The following is a 26,730-nucleotide window of genomic DNA, read 5'->3' on the forward strand; positions in this document are numbered from 1 at the left end:
TGTGAATATGCATATATCTTAAAAATCAGATTTTATATTTTTCTTCTAAAATTTAATTTAGTGTCTAAAGGTTTTTCTCCTAACCTGTCAACTTGTTGGAATCCGGATTCCAAGAAAACTTCAATATGGCATTTGTTCTGTAAGTTGTTATTTGTTCTGTAAGATCTCTAAGGGTTGAAGTTAATTCCCCGGGCTAACTCCTTAGTTTCTAGAATCCTAACTAATGTACCTATATCCCTTCCTATCTTCTTCAAGTATTTATTTTGTGGTCATCTTTCTGAATGCCCCTCTGACACCCAGCAGGCAATATGTACCAGTTTGGTAATCAGTCAAGGAAAGAGCTGTCTTTAAAAGGCACACTTCCATTCTAAAAGCTAATTAAAACTCTGCTTCATTTTTTTCCCCAATTCATTTGCTGCTGCTAGGTATTAAGACACCTGTAATTTCCCAAAGCACAGTTTCCTTGTTGAGAAAATATAAATGGGGGTTCTCTTTAGCCCTCCCCTTTCTCAGACTATTCCTGATTCCCTACACTAAGGGTGAAAGTCCAGAGATGATGGATACTTGCGAACTGCCAAGCCACACATCCCTGAAGTGACACAGATGTGGACAGATGCTTCCTCTCTATAAAGACCAATTCCCTGCTGGCAAACTTGCTCTGCACCTACTGGCTTAATACCATTTTGCCTCTTTACAACTGTTATGCTGAGTGTGAACACAGGCTGTGAGCACCTAGGATGGAGGAATTAAAGATAAAGAAAACCCAGACCCACCCTTTACAACTAGGGTGAAGGAAGCTCTCCCAAAGCCCTTGGCTAAGATCTAAGCACAACAAGTCCAAGTCAGACTGCAGGATTCGGGTGGCCACTTACTCCTTTAGCTGCTTGGTCAACTTTACCACTTGTGAGGCTAGTGACATGCAGGTCTCTACCACCACAAGGTACCGGGAGCATAGGGTGTGGCCGTGACGCTCAGCACTCTGGGAGGGCTTTTCCCCAGCGTGGTTCTGCATCGTAACATTTGCTCCATATTCCACAAGGGTCTGCCAGAAAACACAAAATCATGTGACTGTATCAGACTTTCTTTTTATTAAACAGATTCGTGTGCATGTGCATGTGCCTGTGCAGAGTCCGGAAGAGGGCACCAGATCCCTAAAGCTTTAATTATTGATGGTTGTGAATTGCTTCATCTAGGTGCTAGAGCCTGAACTTGGAACCATTGGAAAAACAGCAAGTACTCTTAAAGGTTGAACCATCTCTCTAGACCTAGGACTTCCTTCTAATCATTTTATTTTTTTAACTTTAAGAGAATGCTGAATAGAATTTTCATTATTCCAAAGGCAATTAATTATTAGAGACCATGGCACTGGGTGGGAAACACAATTTCCTTCAGAGGAAAGCATTGATAGCAATCTTCCTAGCTGATGTCAGACGCCTCTCCCTTTAGAGCCAGAGATAGGACCGAACTGATATTGCTACTTTCTTTTCCACCTGTAGCCTTGAGGGGCAGAGCCACCAAACCCTTTCTTTTATTAGATAAGCTGTGCAAAGTGTGGTATTTTGTCTTTTTATTATTATTATTATTTTCTATATTCTTTGTTTACATTCCGAATGCTTTCCCCTTTCCCGGTTTCCCCTTCCCCATCAGTCTTATAAGCCCTCTTCCCTCCACCCCTTTCCCAATCACTCTCCCATTTCCCTGTCCTGGTACTCCCCTATAATGCTGGATCAACTCTTTTCAGAACCAGGGCCCTCTCTTTCCCTCTTCTTGGGTATCATTTGATATGTTGTGTCTTGAGAATTCAGAGCATCTGAGCTAATTAATATCCACTTATCAGTGATTGCATTCCATGTGTATTCTTTTGTGATTGGGTTACCTCACTTAGGATGATATTTTCCAGATCCAACCATTTGCCTAAGAATTTCATGAATTCATTGTTTTTAATTGCTGAGTAGTATTACCTTGTGTAAATATACCACATTTCTGTATCCATTCTTCCATTGAGTAATATCTGGGTTCTTTCCAGCTTCTGGCTATCATAAATAAGGCTGCTATGAACATAGTGGAACATATGTCCTTACTGCATACCGAGAAATCCTCTGGGAATATGCCCAGGAGAGGTATAGCAGGGTCTTTGGGAAGTGTCATGTCCAGTTTTCTGAGGAACTGCCAGACTGATTTCCAAAGTGATTGTATCATCTTGCAATCCCACCAGCAGTGGAGGAGTATTCCTCTTTCTCCACATCCTTGCCAACACCTGCTGTCTCCTGAGTTTTTAACCTTAGCCATTCTGATTGGTGTGAGGTGAAATCTCAGGGTTGTTTTGATTTGCATTTCCCTAATGATTAATGATGTTGAACATTTCTTAAGGTGCTTCTCAGCCATCTGAAGTTCTTTAGGTGAAAATTCTTTGTTTAGCTGTGTACCCCATTTTTTAATAGGGCTATTTGGTTCTCTGGGGTCTAACTTCTTGAGTTCTTTCTATATATTGGATATTAGCCCTCTGTTGGATTTAGGGTTGGTGAAGATCCTTTCCCAATCTGTTGGTTGCTGTTTTGTCCTTTTGACAGTGTCCTTTGCTTTACAGAAACTTCATAATTTTATGAGGTCCCATTTGTCAATTCTTGATCTTAGAGCACAAGCTATTGGTTTTCTGTTCAGGAACTTTCCCCCTGTGCCCATGTCCTCAAGAGTCTTCCTCAGTTTCTTTTCTATTAGTTTCAGTGTTTCAGGTTTTATGTGGAGGTCCTTGATCCACTTGGAGTTGAGCTTAGTACAAGGAGATAAGAATGGATCAATTCGAATTCTTCTGCATGCTGACCTCCAGCTGAACCAGCATCATTTGTTGAAAAGGCTATCTTTTTTTCTACTGGATGTTTTCAGCTCCTTTGTCGAAGATCAAGTGACCATGGGTATATGGGTTCATTTCTGGGTCTTCAATCCTATTCCATTAATCCACTTGCCTGTCATTGTACTAAGTATTTTGTCATTTTGATGGTTGGGGTCCAAATGAAAGCATCCTTAAAGTCAGAGGTGGAATTCTGTCTGTTCTTATTATTTTGGATAACTGGTTTTGGGGTGACATTTGCTTAGGTCTTACTGGATCTACATGATGAAGAATAGAATAACTGGAAAGAAAGCAATGGTACAGGGCAGTGGTTCTCAACCTGTGGTCATGACCCCTTTGAGGATCAAACCACCCTTTCACAGGGTTGCCTAAGACCATTGGAAAACACAGATTTTACATTACAATTGCATGGAAAAATTATAGTTACAATGTAGCAATGAAAATAATTTTATGGTTGGGGGGGTCATCACAACATGAGGAACTGTATTAAAGAGTCACCGCTTTATGAAGGTTGAGAGCCACCGCTTTATGAAGGTTGAGATCCACTGTTAGAGTGACATGGAGAGGCTGAGAAGCAGCTCACTGGAGCCATGGCAAAGATACAGCTTGAGCAGACTTCATAGTAGAGAGCTTGGTGTGAACTTGACTCTTTCCCAAGGGAGAGGGTTCTCTAGAGTAGTGGGCAATGGATGCATCCTAGATGGAAGGAACTGTATGGGGTAAAGGAGGCAGGGCAGGAACCAGATCTCTCATGTCAAATACCAGTGGAGATACCCTGAAGGATTCCTCAAATACCTGGAGGTTGTCATAGAACACTAAGCTGAGCTGAGCCAGATGAAGAGGCCGTGAAGCAATAACTTCCAAAGAATCCATGGCCTTTCCCAGCTGAATAAGAGGACATTTGAATTTCTCTCTTAATGCCTTCTCTTTGTTGTTGACAATGTAGTTGGAATGGGGGAGGGTAGGATCCCACAGGGTGTATTAAAAGCTAATCATGCCTCCTTTGCCTCATCTACAGACTGAGTGTGGAGAAGAATAACAGTGCTTGAATCAGACCTAATATTGAGGTTTAAAACTGTTCTGAAGTAAAATTTAATAGTCAAAAGCAAGTGGAGAAATTATGGCATTTGGCCAAAGCATCGTGAATGGAGGAGAGGGCTATTCCACAGGGCATGACTGGAAGCAATGGCTTAAAACATGACAAGGGTTTTGTAGTAATACTGTGGTGTCATTAGAGTTTGCAAGGAGGCAGTCAGAAGAATATTAATAACTTGCTGATCTTGATTGTAGTCTTTGATGACACCATGATACTGAAAATAAGCTCAGCTTATTTTGGTGGTGAGGATTTCCAACTCCCAAAACAGTTGTGTTGACTATCATAGGTTGCTAGACTCAGAGGTCATGAAAGTGCTTCATTTTCCTTTTGATGATTGCTCTCCATGAGAGGTCAGATCTCCATAAAGCCACTTCCTCCCCTTCCGGCCCCTTCGCAGAGTGTCACAGAGACTCTGTCCGCAAGGAGCTCCAAGAGACTCAGGATAAACGTACACTGTCATTCATGCTCTTGACTCTGAGCCCTGCAGTCTCGTCTCCTTTCAGCCATAAGGCTTCTTCCTTGCTCTTGTCTCTCATCATTATTATTTTGTAATCTCACACGATGGATAGATCCCGTCTGAGTCATCCAAGTTTCCATGGCATCTAGTGCCAAAAACATCATTTGTGTGAAGTGGAATGATAGATGCCCGGGAAGGACCGACCACTTCTCTTCATATATTAAAAAGGAAACATCTAAAATTTAAATAGAAATAGTAACAGGACCTGGGTTTCTTTAGGCTTCAGCCACTCATTAGCTTATGAAACGTTTATTTCAGGATTCTTAAGCATTGTTTCATCAAGTGAAAAGATGCATTTTTGTTTTGTTTTTTTTAAAAAGCAAAACCTTCATTCATATGTCTTTCTTCCACAGAAAAGCAGCACTGTTCTTTTGAGTCATTTTGCATACACTGGTAAGAATTTTGACTTTCTCTCCATTCTGCACTTTCCTACTTCTTATCACTCTTTTCCAAGTTGGTATCTTAAATTAGGAGATGCATAATTGCCAATGCCAATGTGAGGGCATCCAGGCATTCTGTATAGTTCCTCTTAAGTTAGCTCTCCCAAGAACAGATGTGTAAATACAGGTCCTCTAGAGCACTCCCTAGGATTCTCATCTTTTTTGCTTTTATTAATCTCTTCACCATCATATTATGGTTTTGGCGTACATTCTCGTGATTTTCAGAGCAGCTGGCTCTCACTGCCCGTTGCTCTGTCTCAGATGTCATCTTGTCTTCCTGTAGAGAACCTATGCTCAGGCAGTGCTCACCTTGTGACTTGGGTCAATGGTGACCCACAATTCTCTCCCTTCCCCTGTGGCTCTGCTTAATAATCTCTAGCTATTACTGTGCTTGAGAACATGAGACTGCTTGGAAGGCATGTTGGGCTAGAAGTCTGAGGCTACTTGAGGCTCTTCAGGGAAACCAAGGCCAATCAAGGCTCTGTCTGGTCTGATGAAGGCCCAGAGTATCAATTGCCTAGTCTTTCTAAGGGCATTTTGAGAGCATTTGTGAAGCCCATTCCTTCCACAGAGAAAGAAAACTATTGTCTAGCTTACCACCCCTAGTCTATAATACTAATTTAGTATTTTCCTAAAAACAAAATTCTTCCCTTCCCTCTATGGTTCCTTCCTTTTCTCCTTTCTCCCCATTCCCCTGTTTTATTTCTCAAGTTACCCCTTCCCGACTTTGAAACAGCAGGCTATGCACCTGTATGCATCCAAGGTAGCCATGTTGTGAGGCGACATGAACAGCACTGTTGCCTTCCTGGTCTACTTCATCCAGTGAGATTCCTTGTTCTTGCATGAACTGAAGAAGCCACAGAAGAATCTTTTCCTATAAACACAAGAGTACTTGGAATGAGTGGGCTATAGTGCAGAGAAATTGAATATAAAGGAAGGAAAGAACATTTTTAACTCATGAGCAGTATGTAACATCAAATATTGCTTATCATATTAAAAGAAGATTCCCATTTAGTATGCATTGAAAACCTTAGGGTCTAACTGAAATGAGAAAGAGGATCACGTAGAGGAGTTTGAAGGTAGGAAGACACCTTGGAAACAGTCCTGTTACTTATGCTACCGAAGGAGAAAAAGATTCACAGAAAATCTCCATCCTCACAGTCACATACCTCGACAGATCTGAAGTTGGAACCCAAATCCAGGTCTTTGAGTTAAGTCTCTTAAGGCAATGCTTTCAGTTCTGTTAAGCTGCCTGTAGGCTTCAAGCTGATTTTCACAAGGTTTTAGACTACTGAGCTGAGACAGCTCTATTTACTCTTGAATTTACATTACAAATCCATGGCTCCTAATCCTGAACATCCTGCAGTCCACAGACTGAACAAGAATCAACTCACTAAGCTGTCAAGTACAAGATAACCTTGCTGAGATAAAGCAGGAATGTCTTGTCTTTGTCTCTGACCAAAAGTGGGTAGAATTTTAAAAGTATTACGATTTTTTTCTTTTTCATCACACTAAACGGAAGGGACCAAAGGCTCAGAGACACAATCTTTCAAAAGAGAGCCCTCTAGTCAGCAAGCAGCCAGAATGTTTCATCACAATCTGTTTGTAGGTCACCCATCGAATGACTTGTGGTATTTTCATGCCGTGGCTTTTGGAGAAAGCAAGGGGATGGGGTTTCACTGTTTTAAAATAGAAGAATTAAATATAAAGTTTAAAGGAATGGGAAGGGTAAAAGCAACAGCAGGAAGCTTAGTGGGTGGAACGTGACATTTAAAAAGATGATCATGTGTTTGAAATAGCCTTGGACTTTTTTTCTTCTTAACCTTTTAAAGGATTTTTGCCCCCTCTGGTTATTTGCTCAGACTGGTCATGAACTTTTTATACTTTTTTTTGGGGGGGGGGATTAAGTTTACCTTCATCTTTTGAACATGCCAGCTAATCTGCTAAAGGAATGTTGGCTCCAAACAGACAACTTCTTTCATGTTTTCCTCTCTGCTGGTGAACAGGGCGCCGTTTACTAAGGGATCTGAGATATAGAGGACAGATGGAATGTTTGTGCCACACTCTGTCCAAGTGAGCAAGCTGGAATAAGACCCCTCAAAAACAAAATGAGGAAAGTGGAAGTGATTCCTACATCCAAGCATGAATGCACTGGCAGATCAGCTTGAATACTAGCTGTAGATGTAAATGAAATCTGTAGGGAGTCACGGGTCCCCTGAAAATGAGGTGAGGCTGAGACTGGAGACTCAAGGTGAGAATCAGAAATTGGAGAAGAAAATCCTGATAGGCTTAAATCTCTTCTTTAAAGGCCAATTGACAGAAAATTGGAGCTGATTACCCATTACCAGAATGGGTAATGTTTTCACGTGCTTGAGGCAATAAAATGGATGTCTTACTTTTCCTAGTTAACTAGGGGTAAAATACTGGATTTTACTTAGAAACAGGTTATTGTGTTATGCAATCTCAGTGCTTTAAACACTTCAACAAGGGAACTAGGGAGATGGCTCAGGGTGATCACTGCTGTTTGAGACCCATATTCAGTTGCTAGCACCCACATTTCCCCATAACTCTACCTCCAGGAGTTCTGACACTTTCCTACATCCAAGCATGAAGGCACTGGGAGATCAGCATGAATACTAGCTACGGATGTAAATGAACTTTGTAGAGTCAAGGGTCCTCTGAAAATGAGGTGAGACTGGACTGGAGACTCAAGGTCTCAATCTCAGGCCTTAAATCTCTTCTTCAAAGGCCAATTCACAGAAAATTGGAGCTGATTACCCATTACCATTACCCTGTCTCCATAAACTAAACAAAAAATAAAGGCTCAAAAGCAACAATCAAAACACAGTTTCAATGTGTAGAAGTATATGAGGATTAAAGATACTACTGACAGATGAGAAGGACAGTCTCACCAAACACAGAATAAGACCTCTTCAAAAGGTCATTTTCAAGCTTGGTTTGTTCCAGGCTAATAAACCATGGACTCTTAAAACAGAGTATTGGAAGAGATTTTAGGAAATCATCCAACTCAACCTTGTTTTATAAATCAGAAAACCAGAAGTGTCTTAGTGAGAGTTGCTATTGCTGAGATAAAACAATACGACCCAAAGCAAGTTGGGGGTGCTTCCACATCATAGTCCATCACTGAGGAAGTCAGGGCAGCAGCTGATGCTGAGGCCATAGAGAGATGCTGCTTCCTGGCTTGTTCCCCATGGTTTGCCCAGCCTGCTTTCCTATAGAATCCAGGACCATCATCCCAGGGATGGCACCATCCACAATGACCTGGGTCCTCCTCCATCAGTGAATTGTTCTTCAGCCAGATACACTAGGTATTTTCTCAACCTACTAGCGAGGGGTTTCTTCTTCCCAGATGACTTTAAGCTTGTGTCAAGTAGACATAAAACTACCCAGGAGAGTGAAGAATGTTGTCTGATTTCTACTGGCTTCCTTTAGCAAGTAAAGGTCAAAAGAGTTTAAGGTTTTTTGAAATGTCCTATTTGTAAAATGTCTTGTCATGCAAAGTTTTCTATTTTTCAGATCCAATCGAATGTTCTCCTGTACAGACACTAAAATCATAGTGTTTTGACTTTTAGTAATGGGATTATCTGCATTAGAATACTACTTTTTTTGAGTCTAGGAATTATCCTAGATATGGTAATGTAAAGACAAATCTAGGGCCCTTGGCAAGGGACTAGGTTCTTATTCTGGGAGAATAAGACAGGAAGGGCTATGTGAGAAAGAAAAGTTGCCCTGGCCCCTGAGTGTTCTGAGCCAGTACCAGCTGTACAGCTTCAGTAGCCACTCATCTTTTCTCATAGTAGCGGTTGAAGATCTTACCTAAGATTCACACAAGGCATGTGGTGGTTTGAATATGCTTGACCTAGGGAGTGGCATTATTAGGAGATGTGGCCTTGATGGAATAGGTATGGTCTTGTTGGAGGATGTGTATCATTGTGGACTTGGGCTTTAAGACCCTCCTCCTAGCTGCCTGGAAGCAAATCTTCTCCTAATGGCCTTTAGATGAAGATGTAGAACTCTCAGCTCCTACTCCAGCACCATATCTGCCTGGATACTGCCATGATGCTAATGGACTGCACCTCTGAACCTGTAATCCAGCCCCAATTCAATGCTGTCCTGTATAAGAGTTGCCTTGGTCATGGTATCTCTTCACAGCAATGGGTATTCTAACCAAGACAAGGCAGACTTTTACTGACTCAGATCAGTGTTTTGCCTAGCACTTCAAAGTTTGTTTTGTGTTTTCTATAGTACAGTTCATTCATAGGAAACTAGATAAAAAGATCATGAGAATAGGACAAAAGGTAGAAGAAAGGGCGAGGGGGATAAAAGGTCAAAGGTCACAGTGAGGTAAGAGTATGATGGAGGATACTGGGGTAAGTTGACTTAAGAGAAGGATGGGGGATGGGAGAGGGGTGAGAAAAGAAAAAATATGGCACCATATAAAACCTAATTCGTAAAAGCTAATAAAACTATATATATACATATATATGTATATGTATATTAAAATTAAGATAAGGCAATTAACCTATTTACTAATTTCTTGTAAGGAAATAAAAACTTGCCTGTCATACCATTTGCATGGTTACTACCCAAAGGGATTGTATAAATGGTCTTCTGATTATCCGAATGGATTTCAGAAGATGAATACTTTCCCTGGTTTTCACATAAGATCTTTAACACCCATTATCTGACAAACTGGGCTCTGATTCTGGGGCACACAGAGATGCAGAGTCCTAGAATGAAATGGTGACATGACAAATGCATCAAGACATAAGCAAGAGAGATAATGGCCTTCTATCCAACTACAAAGGCCTTCATTGGTGCCCACATGGACTAGATACATATTTATTGATGTTTACCACCCCTCCTAACCACTCTTCTTCCTCCCGCTCACCTTTCCCCTTCCCTTCATCATGCCAATCTGTCTGTCTGTCTGTCTGTCTGTGTTGTTTTCTTTCGCCCTTGCAGGAAGAAATGGCAGAAAAATGAAATATCAGATATTCATTTTTGGTAAGTCTTGCTTTCAGAAAACATTCAAAGCAGTCACATGGATAGAGAAGCTTGTCTGTATTATTTGTTTTGCAGAATAACTCTCCAATATAAAGTCTGTCCATCCATCCATCTATCCATCCATCAGCTTACCCACATATCCAGCTATCAACACATCTATGTATGCATTCAACTTACATCTATTGACCAAGAACTTCTTTCATATACCGATTTTCTTTTGTGAGGATTTTCTGGTCTTTGGATAACCTGTCTTAACATTGCATTTTAAGTGTTCCCAAAGGCAATGCAAGCTCTTTAAAGAGGCACTTAATACATGCAATTTATAAGATGTGCTGAACAAAGTCTAATAAAAGTTTAATTAAAATGTATGTCACAGTTTTATTGCTGATATCAATAAAATCTCTACAGTTTGTGGTGAGACCAGAGGGCTCAGCTTTGTTTGAAACAATAGATCATCAAACAAAACACAGTGTCACTTTAGAGATTTATCCAATCTGTCAATATGTGAAAGTATAAAAAAAGTTATTAATAATTTTACATCATTTATTGTAAAGTAAATGTAGGACCAAGATGTGTGTGTGTTGGGGTGGGGCAGGAAAGATGCATGTAGGAATTGATTAAGCATATCAAGGCTAAAATAATTCCTTGGTAAGTTTGTCCTATGCTTTACTTAAAGTGAAATAAGTAAGTAAACAACACTGACAGTAATAAAATCAGCACATTGGAAGACGTCCAACTGCCAAGGTGCCAACATTTACTGAATGCATACAAAGGACTGGGCTGTGTGCTTTTCTCATTAAGTCCCCAAATCACCTGTGAGAAAAGACAGGACACCTTTGGGTCCTATCTTACAGATAAGGACACAAAGGCATAGGAGACCCTCCTTTTTCTCTTCTCTTGTCTTGTTTGATTTCCCCCTTTTTAATTTTATTCTTTCTATGCATTTGCATGCAAAGTCATCAAGCCAAGACTTGGTAGGATAAAACCCCAGACACCTGGCACTAGGCTCAATTATCTTTGTGACTCTGTTTTCTATCTTTTGAGCACAAATTCCCACCACTGTTCATTTCTCTAACAGCTCTGATTCTAGCTGGCATGATCCTATAGAGCCTTTAGGTTCAGAGTGAATTCTGGCTGTCAGCTCTCAGGCTTTGGAGCTCTGGGTTAGTGATATCTTTTCATGATTAGTGTTCCTTGTGTAAAATTTATGCTCATGCTAATCCAAGGTTTTTCTGCCAACTGTGGTGGTGCATGTCTGTAATCCCAAGTCTTGGGGGACTAAAATGGGAGGATCCCAAGTTCTCCATCAGCCTATGTGACATGGCAAGACTTACAAAAAATAAAAGGAAAACTGAACACAACCAAAACATGAATAGAGTTTTCTACTTTTCCTTCATCTCCAACAACAGTTCTTCCAGATTGTTTACTTATGTCTGCCCCGTGACTGTGAAACAATGGCCAATAAAATAATAAAGTCCAGGAGGGAATATTTACCTAATTAAAGTGAATCACAGAACAGCCCCAGGGCATGTGGATGCATCTTCCTCTCTCCTCAGCAGGCCCTTGGTTGCCTGGGACCATTTACAAGATTTCTTCCAGCCTTTTCTCTATTCAAAAGGAGACCTTAAACAATACCAAACTTTCTCCCGACCAACGTTTAAAATGAGGACTAGGCAGAGCACACAGGGGTGCTGTAAGCTGCTTCTGCAGATTTGATGTTGCACGTCACACAGCCCTTAGGCCATGTACCAAGGCAGGACATGACATTTCCTACAGCAGCTGGAGGCAGGAAATCTGCTTTGAGAGCCTGGGCACAAGGACACATGTCCTGAACCTTCAGGTTTCAATAAAATGCCCAAGCTACACACAGAGGATGGCTTTGAATTAACACAGTTCCATCTCAATTGTTTTGCCAGCAGCTTCCCCACTGGGGAGGGAGAGCAGGCCTATCTAAGGATACCCCTGACCTGATCCTCCAGTACCCCCAAGACTTTCACCTTCCTGCTCCCCTGTAGCTAGTTCTGCTAGGGATAGCCAGGCAGTGAAATAATTGCATCCTCAGAGACTTCAAGTGTCAAGATGAGAAAAATCAATTCCTATCACCTAACAATCTATCACTCCAGGAGTCCACTAAAACTGCTGGCCACCCCGTGGTAGTGGTATCAGAATCTTTAACGGTAACTTTTACAAGAAAAAGCGACACAAATTGGGAGCTAACCAGAGCCTGTTCTTTACAGATCTATAGGAGGGCAGAGAGCAAGTAGAGGAAGCAGAGAGTGATTTTCTTTGGTTGGTCCTATCCTTTCCAAAGGTATTTACTGAAGAAACAAAATCAGAACGCACTCTGGTGCCCGCCCGGCAGAGAAAGACTTGCATGTGCTGAATCCATTAGAAAACTGTTCAATAGCAATCTTCCTTGTGGAAATATTAGCCTTGTAACGGTTCCAAGTTCAGCTGCTCTGCAGGCTAGCTGTTACATAAGTGGCTGTGGCGGATGGAGACACTGGACAGTATTGGCAGATCAAATGTGCCTTTATATTTTCCATGGGGGGTAGTCTGTTCTTTGAAGGGTACCACTGGATGGCTTCCCTCAAATCTGCATTTTATGTCATACAAATACATCTCATTCCAGAACCACCTCAGGATGAATCCCAGCGTGAGGCTAATGGTTGAGAAATCTCTTCAGATAGGCCACCAGATTAGATTCCACCTTTTCCTCGATTTTTAGCTCGGTAAGCAGCAGCTCCCGCAGCCCTTCCACAAGGGGCATGTCCTTTTGTTCTATTCCAACAGCTAAGAATTCTGAGAAACAACGCTGTGAGACATGAATAAAGAAATTGGCATCTAACTGATATTTCCCTGAGGAATGCTGAATGCCCAGTCATTTGCCCAGAGCCTCAGAACAGGCCCGTGAGCCTTCTTCTCTCCCTTCCTAGACCCAACTATGCAGTCTTTCGACAAACACTCCAAAGGCCCAATTAGGCTTTGAATGAGCAAATGAAATCAGAGATGCAAAGCCATCGATTACAGAGGTTAATACATTTTTTTTTTTCAAAATCAAAAATGACTTATGAAGGTTAGTAGTAGTCAGATACTGGAGAAATTTAGAACAACTTCAATCCTCTTTTCTAGTAAAAGCACAATAGTAACATGTTCTTGTTATATGTGTAACAATTGTCATTGGCTGTCTTTATAACAGTGGATGGCACAAGGCAAGCAAACATGTAATTCTGATATTTTAAAGACAGTGAATTATTGACAACTTCAATGTTCTTCCTTCTCTCTCTCTCTCTCTCTCTCTCTCTCTCTCTCTCTCTCTTTCTCTTTTAATTCCATGCATTTATACGACTTCTTACTTCAGTGGCCTATGTGAGGTACTCCAGCTAGCACATGTTAAGTAAAATTATAGAAAGTCATCTTCCGCTCCACCAATGGCATTCTAATAATGTGTTCAAACTATCCATACAGAGACAACAGAGTAACTCTGCCCCTGAAGACACAGGACCGGAAATCTCATCTTTACTCTTAATAGACATTAAATAATGTATAAGTCGTTTACTTGACTTTCCACCTTTATTTTTTTCATCAATTAGAATAAGCAAGCTCTTAGGAATGCTTTGAGAATCAGATAATTATGTAAGATCCAGTGGCATGGAGCTTGTCATGCAAAGGAAACATCTATATGTATGTATGACACACAGGGCATATATGTGCATATGTGTGTATGTATGTGTATCTATATATATATACTCTATCTTAGTTTATGTGTTATATTAATTGATGATGCTCTGGTACAGAACAAACTTTCAGCTAGTATGGTTACTACTAAAGAAAGACCAACTCAGGCATGATGGTGCATACATCTAATCTGAGAAGGCAGAGGCAGGAAGATCATTGAGACCAGTCTGTAGTGAGTCCCAGAGTAGGATAGATGACACAGAAGGACCTCATCTCAAAAAGCAAACAACAGTACAAGAGAGCAAGAAAGCCTATGGTAACATTTTCTGGCCTTTTGAGAAATGGGATTGGCATGCTCAAACAAAGAGCATGGTTTCTTACTGGCAACACAGCAATTTACTGCCACCAGGAAATTCTCTGAAGCCAAAGAGGGTCTGGTTAGATACACGAGAAGCAATTTGCTTTGCCACAATTTGATTAGATCTGTTTTAATACTATGCTGATTTCCTTGTTGCTGTTGTTTATTTAAAAGTCTGAGATTGACATTTTGTAGTTTCAGCATTTTTAAAAGATTTAACTACCTCCCTCAATGGGAGGTGGAGTCAGTCATTTCCTTCCACATGGGCTCTGGGGACTGAATGAAGTAGGTTGTCAGTGCTTGTGCCAGTGGAGTGTCTCACAGGCACTAGTGCAGAGATTAATTCAAGAGTCTTATACTTAATCCACCTGCTCCTCTTTGTCCTGGTGAGGAGTCCTTGATTGATGATTTATAAAGATTTGGGGTTTGGAGCTGTACTCAACAAATCATTACCATTTTTCTTTTTGATGAATGTTAAAAATATTCACTATAGAAAACAGAAAAATACCAAATTGAAAACCTTTAAAAAGTCAATTGTTGTTCCATTCTTCACAAAAATGACTGGAAATACGTTGGGCTGTATTTTTTTTTCCCCCTAGTCTTACTGTCAGTTTCCTTTTCTACAAAATTTAAAGTTGGTACCAAATTACAGTGAAAGTTTTACATTATATATTTTTATTAGCATGGTGTAATTAACACTTCCTCATAAAATTTTACTATATGAATATAACTACCTTCACTATTTATGCCTTGAGATATCTGGGTTGCTTTAAACATGTGTTTATTAAAATATTATAATAAATATCAATGTTCATTAAAATCTGTGAATTTCTTTATGATGTTATGTTTTGATTTCGATGACCTAATAATAAAAGATAAGTAGACATGTAAGAAAAGATACTTAGAGATTCTATACCTGCCCATAGCAACCTGCGTAATGAATAAGGCTTGGGAAATCCTTGGAACAACTCAGTTCTGCAATGGCTTCTGTCTCGCTCACCATCCAGCGTACACACTCCAGCTGACCATTCTAGATTTTAAGAAGACAAAAAGAAAGATATTCAAGATTACTAAATTTTAACAGATATCACAGGGACTGTAATTTTTACCATGGCAAGATGTATGAATTTTGGCTTTTATGTCTGGCTTGTATTTACCTGAAATATAAAGATAAGACCTGTTAATTCATGCTTTATCAGTGGGGGAATTTTTACTTGCATTCATTTATGTGATTCTAATCAGTTTTATTGAAAATCATTCTGTTGAGCTTTGTGGTAGAGTACCCGCCTAGTGTATGCAAGGCCTTGAGTTTGATCCCTAGCACTGTAAACAATGAATGGATGAAACTACTCTGTTGAGGCATAACTTACATACTCTAAAATATATTTGTTAGTACAAAGTTGATCACACACACACACACACACACACACACACACATACACAAAACCCCAATCAAATTAACAATACTGGCAATAATTCCAACAGTTTCTAGCCACTCATGGCTTTCTCCTTCCTTATTTTGGCACTGAGCAAATAAGTTCAGATACTATGAGCACTTTGCTCTTTTTTAGCTGGCTCTTTTTCATTTCAGAGTTATCTAAGCTGCTACTATATATATATATATATATATATATATATATATATATATATATATATAATTTTCAAAATTAAAATATAATTATGTCTTTCTGGAAATGTTTTTATTCTCTTGGATGGATACCTAGAATTAAACTTTAATTTATCCTTTCTTCCTTCCTTCTTTTTTCTTTATCTGAGTCAAGATCTCTCTATTTAGTTCTGGTTGTCCAGGGTGGTCTCAAACTCAGAGATCCTCCTACTTTCCAAATCCTGGGATTAAAGGCATGTACCACTATGCCCAGCTCTAGAATTCGAATATCTAAGATTGTGGTGGGTGTATATTTAACCTTGTGAATAACAGTCAAATTGTTTTCTAAGGTGGTAAATTATTTCATATTACCAAAAACATCAGGAGAACATTCTAGTTCTTTTATATTCAGGACAACACATAGTATTGCCAGCTATCAGTACCTATCGTCAAAATTTACTTTATTTAGAGATTTATTTATTTTTACATGTATTAATGTTTCACTTGCATGTATGTCTGTGAACTACATGCAAATCTGCCACTCCAGGAGGACGTGAGAGGGTATCAGATCCCCTAGAACTGTAGTTACAGTTACAGACAGCTGTGAGCTGTCCTATGGGCGCTGGAAATCAAACCCTGGTTCTCTCAAAGAGCAGCTAGTGCTCTGAATCTCTGAGAAATCTCTCCAGCCTCAACCAATTATAGTTTATCAGATAGTGCAACTATTTCTCAAATAAAACATGATCATATGTTTCATGAAAAATTAACGTAATTATATTTAAAATAACAATTTCCATTATATGACCAGGGCAAGTGTTTTAATTAGTCAAACCATCAAAAGTTTAAAAGATGAAAATGTTGTTACAGAAGAATCATTTATTATTTGTAAGTGATAAACTAGTGCTACAGAAGTCTGAAACAGCTATAGCCGGAAGATATCCCTAGTTAGGATGAAGGAAGGCAGTGCACAAAGGAGACAGGAAAAACCCGCTGGGGTTTATAAGGCCTTTTGTTCTATGCAGTCACATGACTCATGACTGGATTTTAAATTCTCTCTTACCTGTAGTCCTCACTGGGATCTTACTCTCAGCACTGTGAGCCTTTCAGAACATCAGAAAGGTATTAAAACAGTTAAACTATAGTCCATCAATATTAGGACAGTGTCTGTACCCATCACAGAATAAGTACCCATCACAAAATACTGAAGTGTCATAACCTGTGATCAGCATCCACACAGACTAGATGAATGAGAGTTCCCGGTCCACCGCTTAGCCACAGTTACTTTAGCTTCAGGGTTTGCAACTGTCTCACGTTCGAACAGCAGCCGCAGGACCTTCCCAGCCTCACAACAAAGGTGAAATGAGACACAGCACAGGTTGATGAACACAGCATTCTCTACGCTCTACCCTCTCTTACATGCTCTTAGAGACTCTGCGACAAGTGAGGCCACTAATTGCCTGTCTAGCTTGCGTACTGTGGGGCACGACCATAGAAAGGGTCTCTGTTTAGGGATCTGGGGAAGGATTACAAATGAGCAGCATCCAACAGGATTATTTGCTCTTGAGTTTAGAATCTTAAGCTGCCAAGATGATAAAGTAAAAGGAAGACAGGAAAGGCAATTCCTTCCTTCATCTACTTGAATAACAGGATTCTAAGCCAAGAATTCCCAACTACACACACACATACACAGATACTCTCATACACACTGACTCTCATACATACTCACACATGCAAATAACATGCGCTCATGCGTAGTGACTCACACATATACACACACACACAGTCACACATTTGCACACACATGCACACATTCTCACAGACACTGACTCATACACACTCACATAATATATGCACACACTGACTCACATATTTATACACACACTGGCTCTCTCTCATACATGCACTCACACATATATACTCTCACACACTGACTCTAACACATATACACTGACACACACTGACTCTCACACATGCACACACCCACACACACACACACACACACACACATACTTTCATACAATCACAAACATGTTACTCTGTCCTTGGAGCTACAGGGACATGCTACATGACTACATATGCATAGTATGAAGGTCTCATAAAAATCATAATTACACTTGACAGCAAACATTTGTGCTACTGGTTTATGTATTTACTGTACTAGGCTGCTTTTCATTCTTTTAGCCTGTAATCCTGCTTATGACAAAGAGTTTACCGTAAAGCAGGATGCTGTGTTATGCCAGCCGTACCCACATGCGTGTCATGTTTACCATCTCCTAACTGCATTAACACCACACAGCAGACCTATATCATGTTTATGTAAACATTCTTTGTGGTGTTTGTACAAGGACAAAACTGTGGGAAAACACATCTCTGCATGTGTCTTCGTCATTACATGACACGTGCCTGTATTGGTATGACCAGGTAATGTGTTCCTTACTGCCCTGGGGGCTGGTCTGTTTGGGGTGTCTGTCTGACATCCTGGCTTCTGTCTAGATTCGGGTAATGCACATTAGCAGCCAGACACCAGAAAAACGGAGGTAGTTTGAGTTCCCTTCTGTTCTTGGCTCTTGAGCTGTGGCTAGCCCACTCTCTAGTTAGGGGTCAAGCTCAGCTTTGCCCTCCAGCTCAGCACGTTGTGTCAGGTTCTCGTGACCGTGACCACTCTTTCTCCAGGCTCCAGCTTCAGCAACTGTGCCCAGGCTGTTGTCTCATTAAACCACTCAACTTCATTCTTCCTGAATGAAGAAAGAAATGGGAGCCTTCTTGATCATACAAGAGGCAAGACAGTTTGTATAAATTACTATATGCACAGAAGATAGAAATAGAAGGTCATGCCTCTTGTTCTAGTAAACAGAGACACATCCCCTCTTCTTCCTCTTTTTCTGGTCTGTCTAACTTAATTAAAAGTAGTTTTTCCTACCTTTTCATAAAACCTCATTCATCTTTGTTGGTTTTCTATACTGTTGTCTCCATTTCCCTGTTTTATGTCCTGTTATTTCCTATCTTTTGCTTGCTCTGGATTAAGTTTGTCTTACTTCTCTAGTTCCCAGAGCATCTGACTGAAACTTTCCTCCTTGCCCCGCCCACTTGTCCCGCCCCGCCTCTTTGCCCCACCTTCTTCCTTGACTCCCTATAAGTAGATATTTCCAGTGAAAGCAGTGGTGTGCTATATTTTCATTCCCATTCAGCCCAACTCAGTTTCCATTGTCTTTTTTTTTTTTTTTTTTGTCTATTGACTGGATTAGGGTGGGTTAATTTCACAGACTTGTAAATATCCCATTTTTCTTTCTGTTGTTAGTTTCCTAATTGTGTTTTATTATGGGTAAAAGTATGGAAGCTTATATTTCAATCCTTTACAATTTATTGAATTTATTGCATAATCCAATATATGCTGTGTCCTAAACAAAGTTTTCAGTGCATTTAACAAGTATTTAAGTGTTGTGAGACACAGTTCTATTTTTTCTTTTTCTTTTTTTTTTTTTAAGATTTGTTTATTTAATGTATGTGAGTACACTGTCATTCTCTTCAGACACACCAGAAGCGGACATGGGATCCCATTACAGATGGTTGTGAGCTGCCATATGGTTGCTGGGAATTCAACTCAGGACTCAGGAAGAGCAGTCAGTACTCTTTAACTGCTGAGCCATCTCTCTGGCCTGAGAGACAATTCTTTTAGTTGAGTCTTAGGTCTGGTAAATTAAGTGGGTAGCATTTAAACAAATACAATACTATCCAAAGAATGGAAGGAAATATTTTTTTCTCTTTTCTTTGTTTGAAACTGAAATGACTTGTCTTAAATGTAAGTAACAAGAATACAAAACAACAACAACAAAAACATTATTAAACTGCAACAGGATTCTTTTGCCTGCCCAAGTTTGGGCTTGGAGTTGAATGTTTAAGAAAAATCTTTGTAAGGTTATGTGTGACATCACATCATCACCAGACTGCCCAACACTGCCTTTAGGCTTAATCAGAATGACCAAATGAGAAGTTAAAACAAACAACAAATAAATGATTTGATTACATGTTTGTTCAGGTCCTAAAATAATTCCTTCTGCCAATCCTATTTTAGAAAACAGACTAAAGCCAGGTGGTGGTGGCGCATGCCTGTAATCCCAGCACTCTGGGAGGCAGAGGCAGGTGGATTTCTGAGTTCGAGGCCAGCGTGGTCTACAGAGTGAGTTCCAGGACAGCCAGAGCTATACAGAGAAACCCTGTCTCGAAAAAAACCAAAATCTAAAAAACCAAGAAAAAAAAAAAAAGAAAGAAAACAGACTGTGCTAGAAAACAGACCCTTTAGAACTCTCATCACAATGGCTTTGTTTGGCTATTTCCAAAGGGCACAGACACCCAAAGCTGCCACTCCTGAGTCCCCTGGAAAACATTCAATAAAGTCTGTAACGTAATGCAGTGGACATAACTGTGTTCTGTTTCAGGAGTCTGAGATGAGAAAGTGGTGTTTGTAAGCACTGTTACGACTTCCAAGCCCCTTTAAAAATGCTCTTTTGATTCCATCTTGTCTCTGGATGACTCCTGTCTGCAAGAAACCTGGACCACTTGTACCAAATATGTTTGTCATTAATAACCGGCAGCATGCTTGGTGCTGTTTTATTTTTTAAGTTTTACTTATTTGCATATGTGCTTATATGGGATCCCCTGGAGCTCAAGTTAGGAGCCACTCAGTGGGTGATGGGAACTGAACCCAGGTCCTCTGCAAGAACAGCCAGTGCTCATAACTACTGACTCACCTCTCCAGCCCCCTCTTAGAACTGTTTAATGGGGGGGGGGATGAAATATTTTGTAGCTATATGTATTCAAAACAAGGTTCTAAACCAGAAGACTGGTGGCGTCTTAGGACCTCAGTTTCATCTCTGTGTTAACCAAAGCACACTGAATGAACTACAGCTATCAGCCCACATTGTGACGCGGGGGGTGCTTCTATGAAATGCTTGTTCTTACTGTTTGCATCAGTACAGATGGAATGATGGAGCAAAAGAATACTTCCTCGATCATTCAGAAGCCCAAGACCCCGAATCTAAAAGAGTTTTTCAGCCTTGTGGGTTTAAGACGTGTTTTCTTTTTCCCATCAGATTAAAACTCAAAATGCCATGTAAGCTCGCATCTGCGACCACCTGGTGACAGCTGTGCTGTGGCAGTTGAGGTTTAGGAATAAGCCTGTGTACCTCACGTTAGCTGCTCACAATGAGGGTTGGATTAATGGCAACTATGTTCCTTAAGGATGTCCATGCTCTAAATTAATCTTTTAATCCATCAAAACATGTAATAGGCCCTATCAATTATGAAAAGATGTTTTCATCCAATTACCTAATGAGGAAATGCTCTGTCATCTACCATCAGTGAGGAAAACAAATGAGAACTACATTGCATAAACTTTAAGACATTCTACAAATATGGCAGGGGCCAACATTTGGATATCTGTCACTGTGAGGATATCTGTCATTATAAAGCTATCTGACGTTATGTGCCCATGAATGACAACAGGCCACCCACATAATTCCGTGGATTATGTCACAGGCCTAGATACTGACTTTATCATCTGACACTGATCACCAGTAACCATGGTACCTGTCTTACTCACCAGGTGTATCATCTCCTTAGTAACAGGCATTATGTCTTATTCAAATTTTTACCTCTAGTAGCTACTAACATAGTACCTGTCGCCTTTGGAACACACAGAACTCGACTCTACTGAGATGAGTTTTTTCCCTTCAGAATCAGTCTCCCTTTTCTCCCTTTGGTTGCAGTAAACTCAGTTCTGATCTGACAAGGATCTGAACATTCACAACCAAAGAAAAGTACATCCCTGCCCAGTATCCTAGATTTCTTTCTAACAAATATTTACCATGCAACTTTTGAGTCATACTTTACCATGGAGCAAAATTAAATAAAACCACATTTTTAACTTTACTGACTAAATGGATTACAGTTAAAAAAATAAGTTTTGCATATACTTATACTTTTTTACTATAATAAATTCTTTAGTGAATTCACAAGTGGTTTTATTTAGCCAGACAATAAATACCCCTACTCAATACCTATGCAACTCTATTTATAAAAATGATGTTATTTGGCTTTTAGAAGCTCTAACTACCATGTGAAGCAATCCGTATGAAGAATTACAAGATGTAGTAGATTTCTCTGAACTTCACTTCTGGCTTCTTAATAAGTATGACTGAATTCATCATTTATCTGCCAACAATCTTAACAGTTATTTAGTTTAATAGCTAACCTTTACAAGATGAGTCATATCTCGGATGCTCTTACTGCAGTAAAGGTTCTAGTGTGTGTGTGTGTGTGTGTCTTATGGTCTAGGTTTTAACTCAATCCCCATTGGCATTAATTTGTACACACTTGTGTATGACAGATAGTATATCGCACTATCTTGGAAAGTTAAATGCAAAAATGCTCAGTTTTTTTGACGCTGATAACGACGTTTGACCGCAGATTTGATCCATTAATAGCCCACATTATTGAGAGAAGCTTCCAAGTGTGAGCCTCTCCTAATAGCACACCTTGATCTGATTCTCCTTGCTCCTTATTCCCACGTTAGGAAAAATTGACACAGTATCCAAGAAAGCCTGGTGGGGTAAGGATCCAAAATGCAATCACTATGAATAATGAAGAAATTCTGTAGGCGGTCATCGTTTTCTTTCTGTTGTGGGCTGACTTGGAGATTATCTTTGTTGGATAATAAGCTGGAATACCATCAAAATCTCAGAGTGGTAGTGAGCGGAATGATTCGCTTCTTATATAGAGCACATTCATTTGCTGTTTATTTAATACATCCCTCTCTCCTCTCCCCTTTCCAATAGTTTAGCTCACAAGAAATTTAAAAAAAAAAAAAAGGAGATCAAATCAAAAGACAAAGCCTAGGGCAGCTCAGCCCCGCAGTGGTCACCTTGATGGCCAGGCCCGCTGGAGTCAGCTGCTCTGCGTTCCGTTCGTTGAGACAGTCTTCGCCCATCAGTGACGTGAGGTGCTGCAGACACTCTGCATGGCCCTTTGATGCAGCAACGTGTAACAGATTGTTCCCGTTCTCATCGTGAATTTTGTCCAGATTGTCTGCAGCTAGGTGTGGCTGTACAGAGATGGACAGAAGCTTCAATCAGTAGATCAGAACCAGACACCCTAGAGGGTCTACTCTGGGCACAGGGGAGGGACGGTTCAGGATGTAGGTAGAGTCCCTTGATTTTTGTCCTGCTCATAATATGCTTTAGAACAGTGGTTCTCAACCTGTGGGTGGCCACCCCTCTGACAAACATTTATCTCTAAAAATAATTTACATTGTGTTTCATGAGAGTAGCAAAATGAGGTAGCAGCAAAAATAAGGAGGAACTGTATTAAAGGGTCGCAGCATTAGGAAGGTTGAGCGCCCCTGCTTTTGGACATTCATTCTCAAGGGACAGCATGAGAGAGGATCACAGAGCTAGGAACAATGAGCTGAGAAGGTTTCCAGTTATTTTTGTAGGTACTGGAGGTGAAACTGATTATAAGCAACAGCTTCTCCTAAGTTCCCGAGGGATGGGGCTATGTTTTATTGACTGTTATAGGTTTGTTGAATGAATGAAGTACTTGTTTTGGGCGTCTGACTTACCAGGCTGGCTCCCTTACCTCGTGGCTGTGGTTACTAGTGCTTTCACAGGTCCTTCTCCACACCAATGACTCTCAGGGGGGTATCTGGAGGCAACTAGGTTCTTTGGATATATATATATATATATATATATATATATATATATATATATATATATATAATGTGTGTGTGTATGTGTGTGTGTGTGTGTGTGTGTGTGTGTGTGTGTGTATGTATGTTTCTACCTCTCGTGAAATTCAGTCCTCTGAGCAGTGTTAGCATTTGGGTCTTCTGAATGTATGGGACAAAGGAAAGAATTGAACCAAAGAGAATTAGAGGAAACAGCCAGGAAAAATAGAGAAGACCTTTTCAAGAGAAAAATGTTACGGCTTTATTTGGCATAATTGTTCAATAATATTGTCCTGTTTGCAATAACAGGCCACATGTATTATATACAGTCTATATGCACACTGAGCATTATGGAGAATCACAATGCCGTGAGGCAGCGATTTTCCTGAATGAGACTTTAAGAGCCCAGACTTGCTACTATTTGATCGGTATCTGGAAGCTGGAAAGCGCAACAGACAGAATGCTATTTCAGCTGAGCTTTTCAATAGACATTTCTTATGCCGAGTGACTCTGTGTCTGGAGTCTTTGGAGACAATTCTTCATGTTCCCTAGACGTGCAGCCCTGGAGCAAAGTAACCCCCCCTTCCCCCCGTGGGTCAGAGAACAATCAACCTCTAGGGGAAGCTGTATCTGCAAATGCTTTCCAACCCCCTACTCCAACTCTTCTGAATAATGATCAGGGGGAAACAGAGAACTCTCTGTTCACATATCTGGCAGGTCTGCCATCAGCTAAAAACTGACATCCTCACAGAACCAGAGGGAGAGCACGGGAACCATTTGAAAAGCAGAGGGGAAAAAAGAAAGGCATTCGGATTCAACTGGAAAACAGCACTGGGCCCTATGTTTTGTTTTCCTTTCAGATTAAGTGTCTTTTATCCCAGCTGAGTTCAGATGATGTTAAACTGCACTAACAGTCTTCTGTGGTCAATTATGTCCCATTTTAACCTCCTAACCTTAGACTTTAAAACACATATCTCTCAACTAAAGCCACAGGTAAAGATTTAGCAAAACAGAGATTTTAACAAAACAAAGGGGGCAGAATAGGACCAAAATACATTGTGGGAAATTCTCAAAGACCTAATTAAAAAAAAAAAGAACTTTACAAAAAGATGTGAAAAAAAAAAACCCTCACTTCATTCTGTTATAAGATGGAGTCTATAGATTAGACAGACAAGACAGACAGACAGACGGGCAGGCGGGCAGGCAGACAATACTTACCAAGAGCGATATCTGTCCTTCGTTCACAATGTTCAGTATGCTTCTTACTTTCTTCAGGTATTCCGTTTTTTCTTCCGTGCCCTGGGCGCTGGTCCAGTTCATGCCGTTGACCAGCTCCTCCGGTTTGGCTCCTGCTGCTAAAGATTGCAGGTGGAAGGACCTGAGCTTGCAGTCTGGCCCAGACTTCTCAGTTTTCCGACTATGGGGATCACTAAAAACTTTGTTTAAGAAGTCTTTACTGTGGCTTTCTGATTCATACACAGGGCCACATTTACCCAGAGCGGGTGAGCTCTCGGATTCCTCTGTAGAGAGCTTGTGCTGGTCCCGGAGGACCGCCGGTGCTTTCCTTAAGTGAGGACTTTTCACAGGAGAAAGAACACAAAATGGAGTCATGTTGGGTGTGGGGGTCTCCGAGCTTGCGATAGGGCAGGTTTTGGCAGAGAGGCCATTGATGGTTGTGCATAAACCCAGAATCCTTTTCTCTGAAGTCACCTTGGTGAGCGGGGCCAGCTGCTGACTGGATTTAATGTAAGGCACATCTAGAATCTCATCCATGTCAAGGTCATAATGCTCCAGCTCGCCCAGTGCCTGGCCGGGCTCGGAGCCCTTGCCTGGCAAGCCCCCGACGCCATCTTCAGGGCTGAGCTCCTCAGGCTGGGGGCTCTGGTCAGTCTCCCCCCCTTTCTGGTAATCCACTGTATTGGTTTTTTGGCCCTCATTTTCATTGCTCTCCAGAGTCTCTGGCTGGTGTTTCAGTGGAGAAACTCGCTTCACTGGGCGGAACTTACTGTATACATCAGCAATTCCAGTGGGCTTTTGTGGGTTGGTAATGAGAGTCGAGACACCACAATTCCAGCTAGAGCTAGAAACTGTTGAAAAAAAAATAATAATAGAGGATCCAATTAAATTGGAATCTGAACACAGTTTGGCCATGTAGGCAAACATGCTCACTTAGGTTATGCTCATAGTAGGTCTCCATGCAAAGGGATAATCCCAAGAGGAAGAAATTATACTTACGACGGCAAGTCAGAGAATGATAGGAAAGATATGACATACTGACTCAAAATTAATTAAAGTAGCAATAGTGATAAAGGCAGAAAATTAAAATAAATAAACCCTGACGGATATTTTATTATTGGGCATTTCTGGTACACTTACATGTTTTCTACTACCCTAAACAAACAAACAAATAAAACAAAACCAAAGAAAAACAAAACCAAAGCAGGAATGGGCTTCCAAACTAAGCCAATGGACAAGTGTTACATGTACACACATACACATGCACAAGCATGCACTTGCCTGTACATGCATCTCTAATGTTTGAGATGTCCATGTGAAGAACATAGTTTATCTTCTACAAACTCAATCTGTCCTACTATGTGACTCTCGATTAGAAGGTAAGGGTAGGAGAAGAAAAGCCTAAGGCGGTCAGGTGCTGATCTGTCTATGGGAGACTGACCATGGTTGAGTGTAAGTACCCTACCTACAATTAGTATCCCAGTCAACCATCATGCAGGGCCATGTCATGGTGCTTACCAGGTCAAGACAACCACAAAATGCATTTCCATTTGGCAAAAGAACTATTCTTTTTTTTTTTAAAACAAAATACTTTTTATTGATTTTTTTGTGAATTTCCCATCATGCACCTCAGTCCCACTCATCTCCCTGTCCCCTTGTATCTGCACTCTAACCTTACAAACCTCTCCCAAAGTAAATAAAAACACACAAATGAAAAATTAACAAAACAAAGCAAAGCATGAAAACATCTTGAGTGGAAGCTGCAGTGTGTCAGCGTGGTCCACAGTATACCCTTCTGTCCACACATCATCAGTTGCAAATGCTCACTGCAATGAGTCATTGGTCCGTTTTGAGGTCTCTGGCTTCTGTGACACCATCAACACTGGATCCTCAGCAGGACTCCTCCCTGTTATCCTGTTGCCCTATGTCATGGAGATCCTGCAGCTTTGGATCAGCAGAACTGACTCTTTCACAGGCTCCTACAGTTCACAGATGATGCAGATTTTGGCCATTAAGGCCAGCTCCATTGTGTTGCCCTGGTGAGGTACACGGCCCATTCTCCTGGGTACTGAAGCTGGAGAGATGCAGGGCCTGCTGCTGATGGATGGTGAGGGGTGGGGCCAGCTCTCCAGAGCACCTCAGCCAGTGATGGGCAAAGCTAGGTCTATACAGCCCCTGGATGTCCATGCGGTCCCTGCCGCCT

At 40.7% G+C, this 26,730-nt stretch overlaps 1 protein-coding gene across 2 annotated transcripts in view; it reads right to left on the reverse strand.

The window, feature by feature from the left end:
• Sncaip (synuclein alpha interacting protein) overlaps positions 1-26,730 on the reverse strand; it is a 144,104-nt gene that overhangs the window by 15,679 nt on the left and 101,695 nt on the right. For both annotated transcript variants that reach the window (XM_052201394.1, XM_052201395.1), the window contains exons 4-8: positions 24,510-25,378; positions 22,491-22,670; positions 14,882-14,995; positions 5,650-5,775; positions 873-1,042 (exon numbers count right to left, since the gene is read on the reverse strand). In XM_052201394.1, coding sequence (XP_052057354.1) covers positions 873-1,042; positions 5,650-5,775; positions 14,882-14,995; positions 22,491-22,670; positions 24,510-25,378 — 1,459 coding nt within the window. The remainder of the gene's footprint in view (positions 1-872; positions 1,043-5,649; positions 5,776-14,881; positions 14,996-22,490; positions 22,671-24,509; positions 25,379-26,730) is intronic.

The sequence above is a fragment of the Apodemus sylvaticus genome, chromosome 13 (assembly GCF_947179515.1).
Source record: "Apodemus sylvaticus chromosome 13, mApoSyl1.1, whole genome shotgun sequence".
Taxonomy (NCBI): domain Eukaryota; kingdom Metazoa; phylum Chordata; class Mammalia; order Rodentia; family Muridae; genus Apodemus; species Apodemus sylvaticus.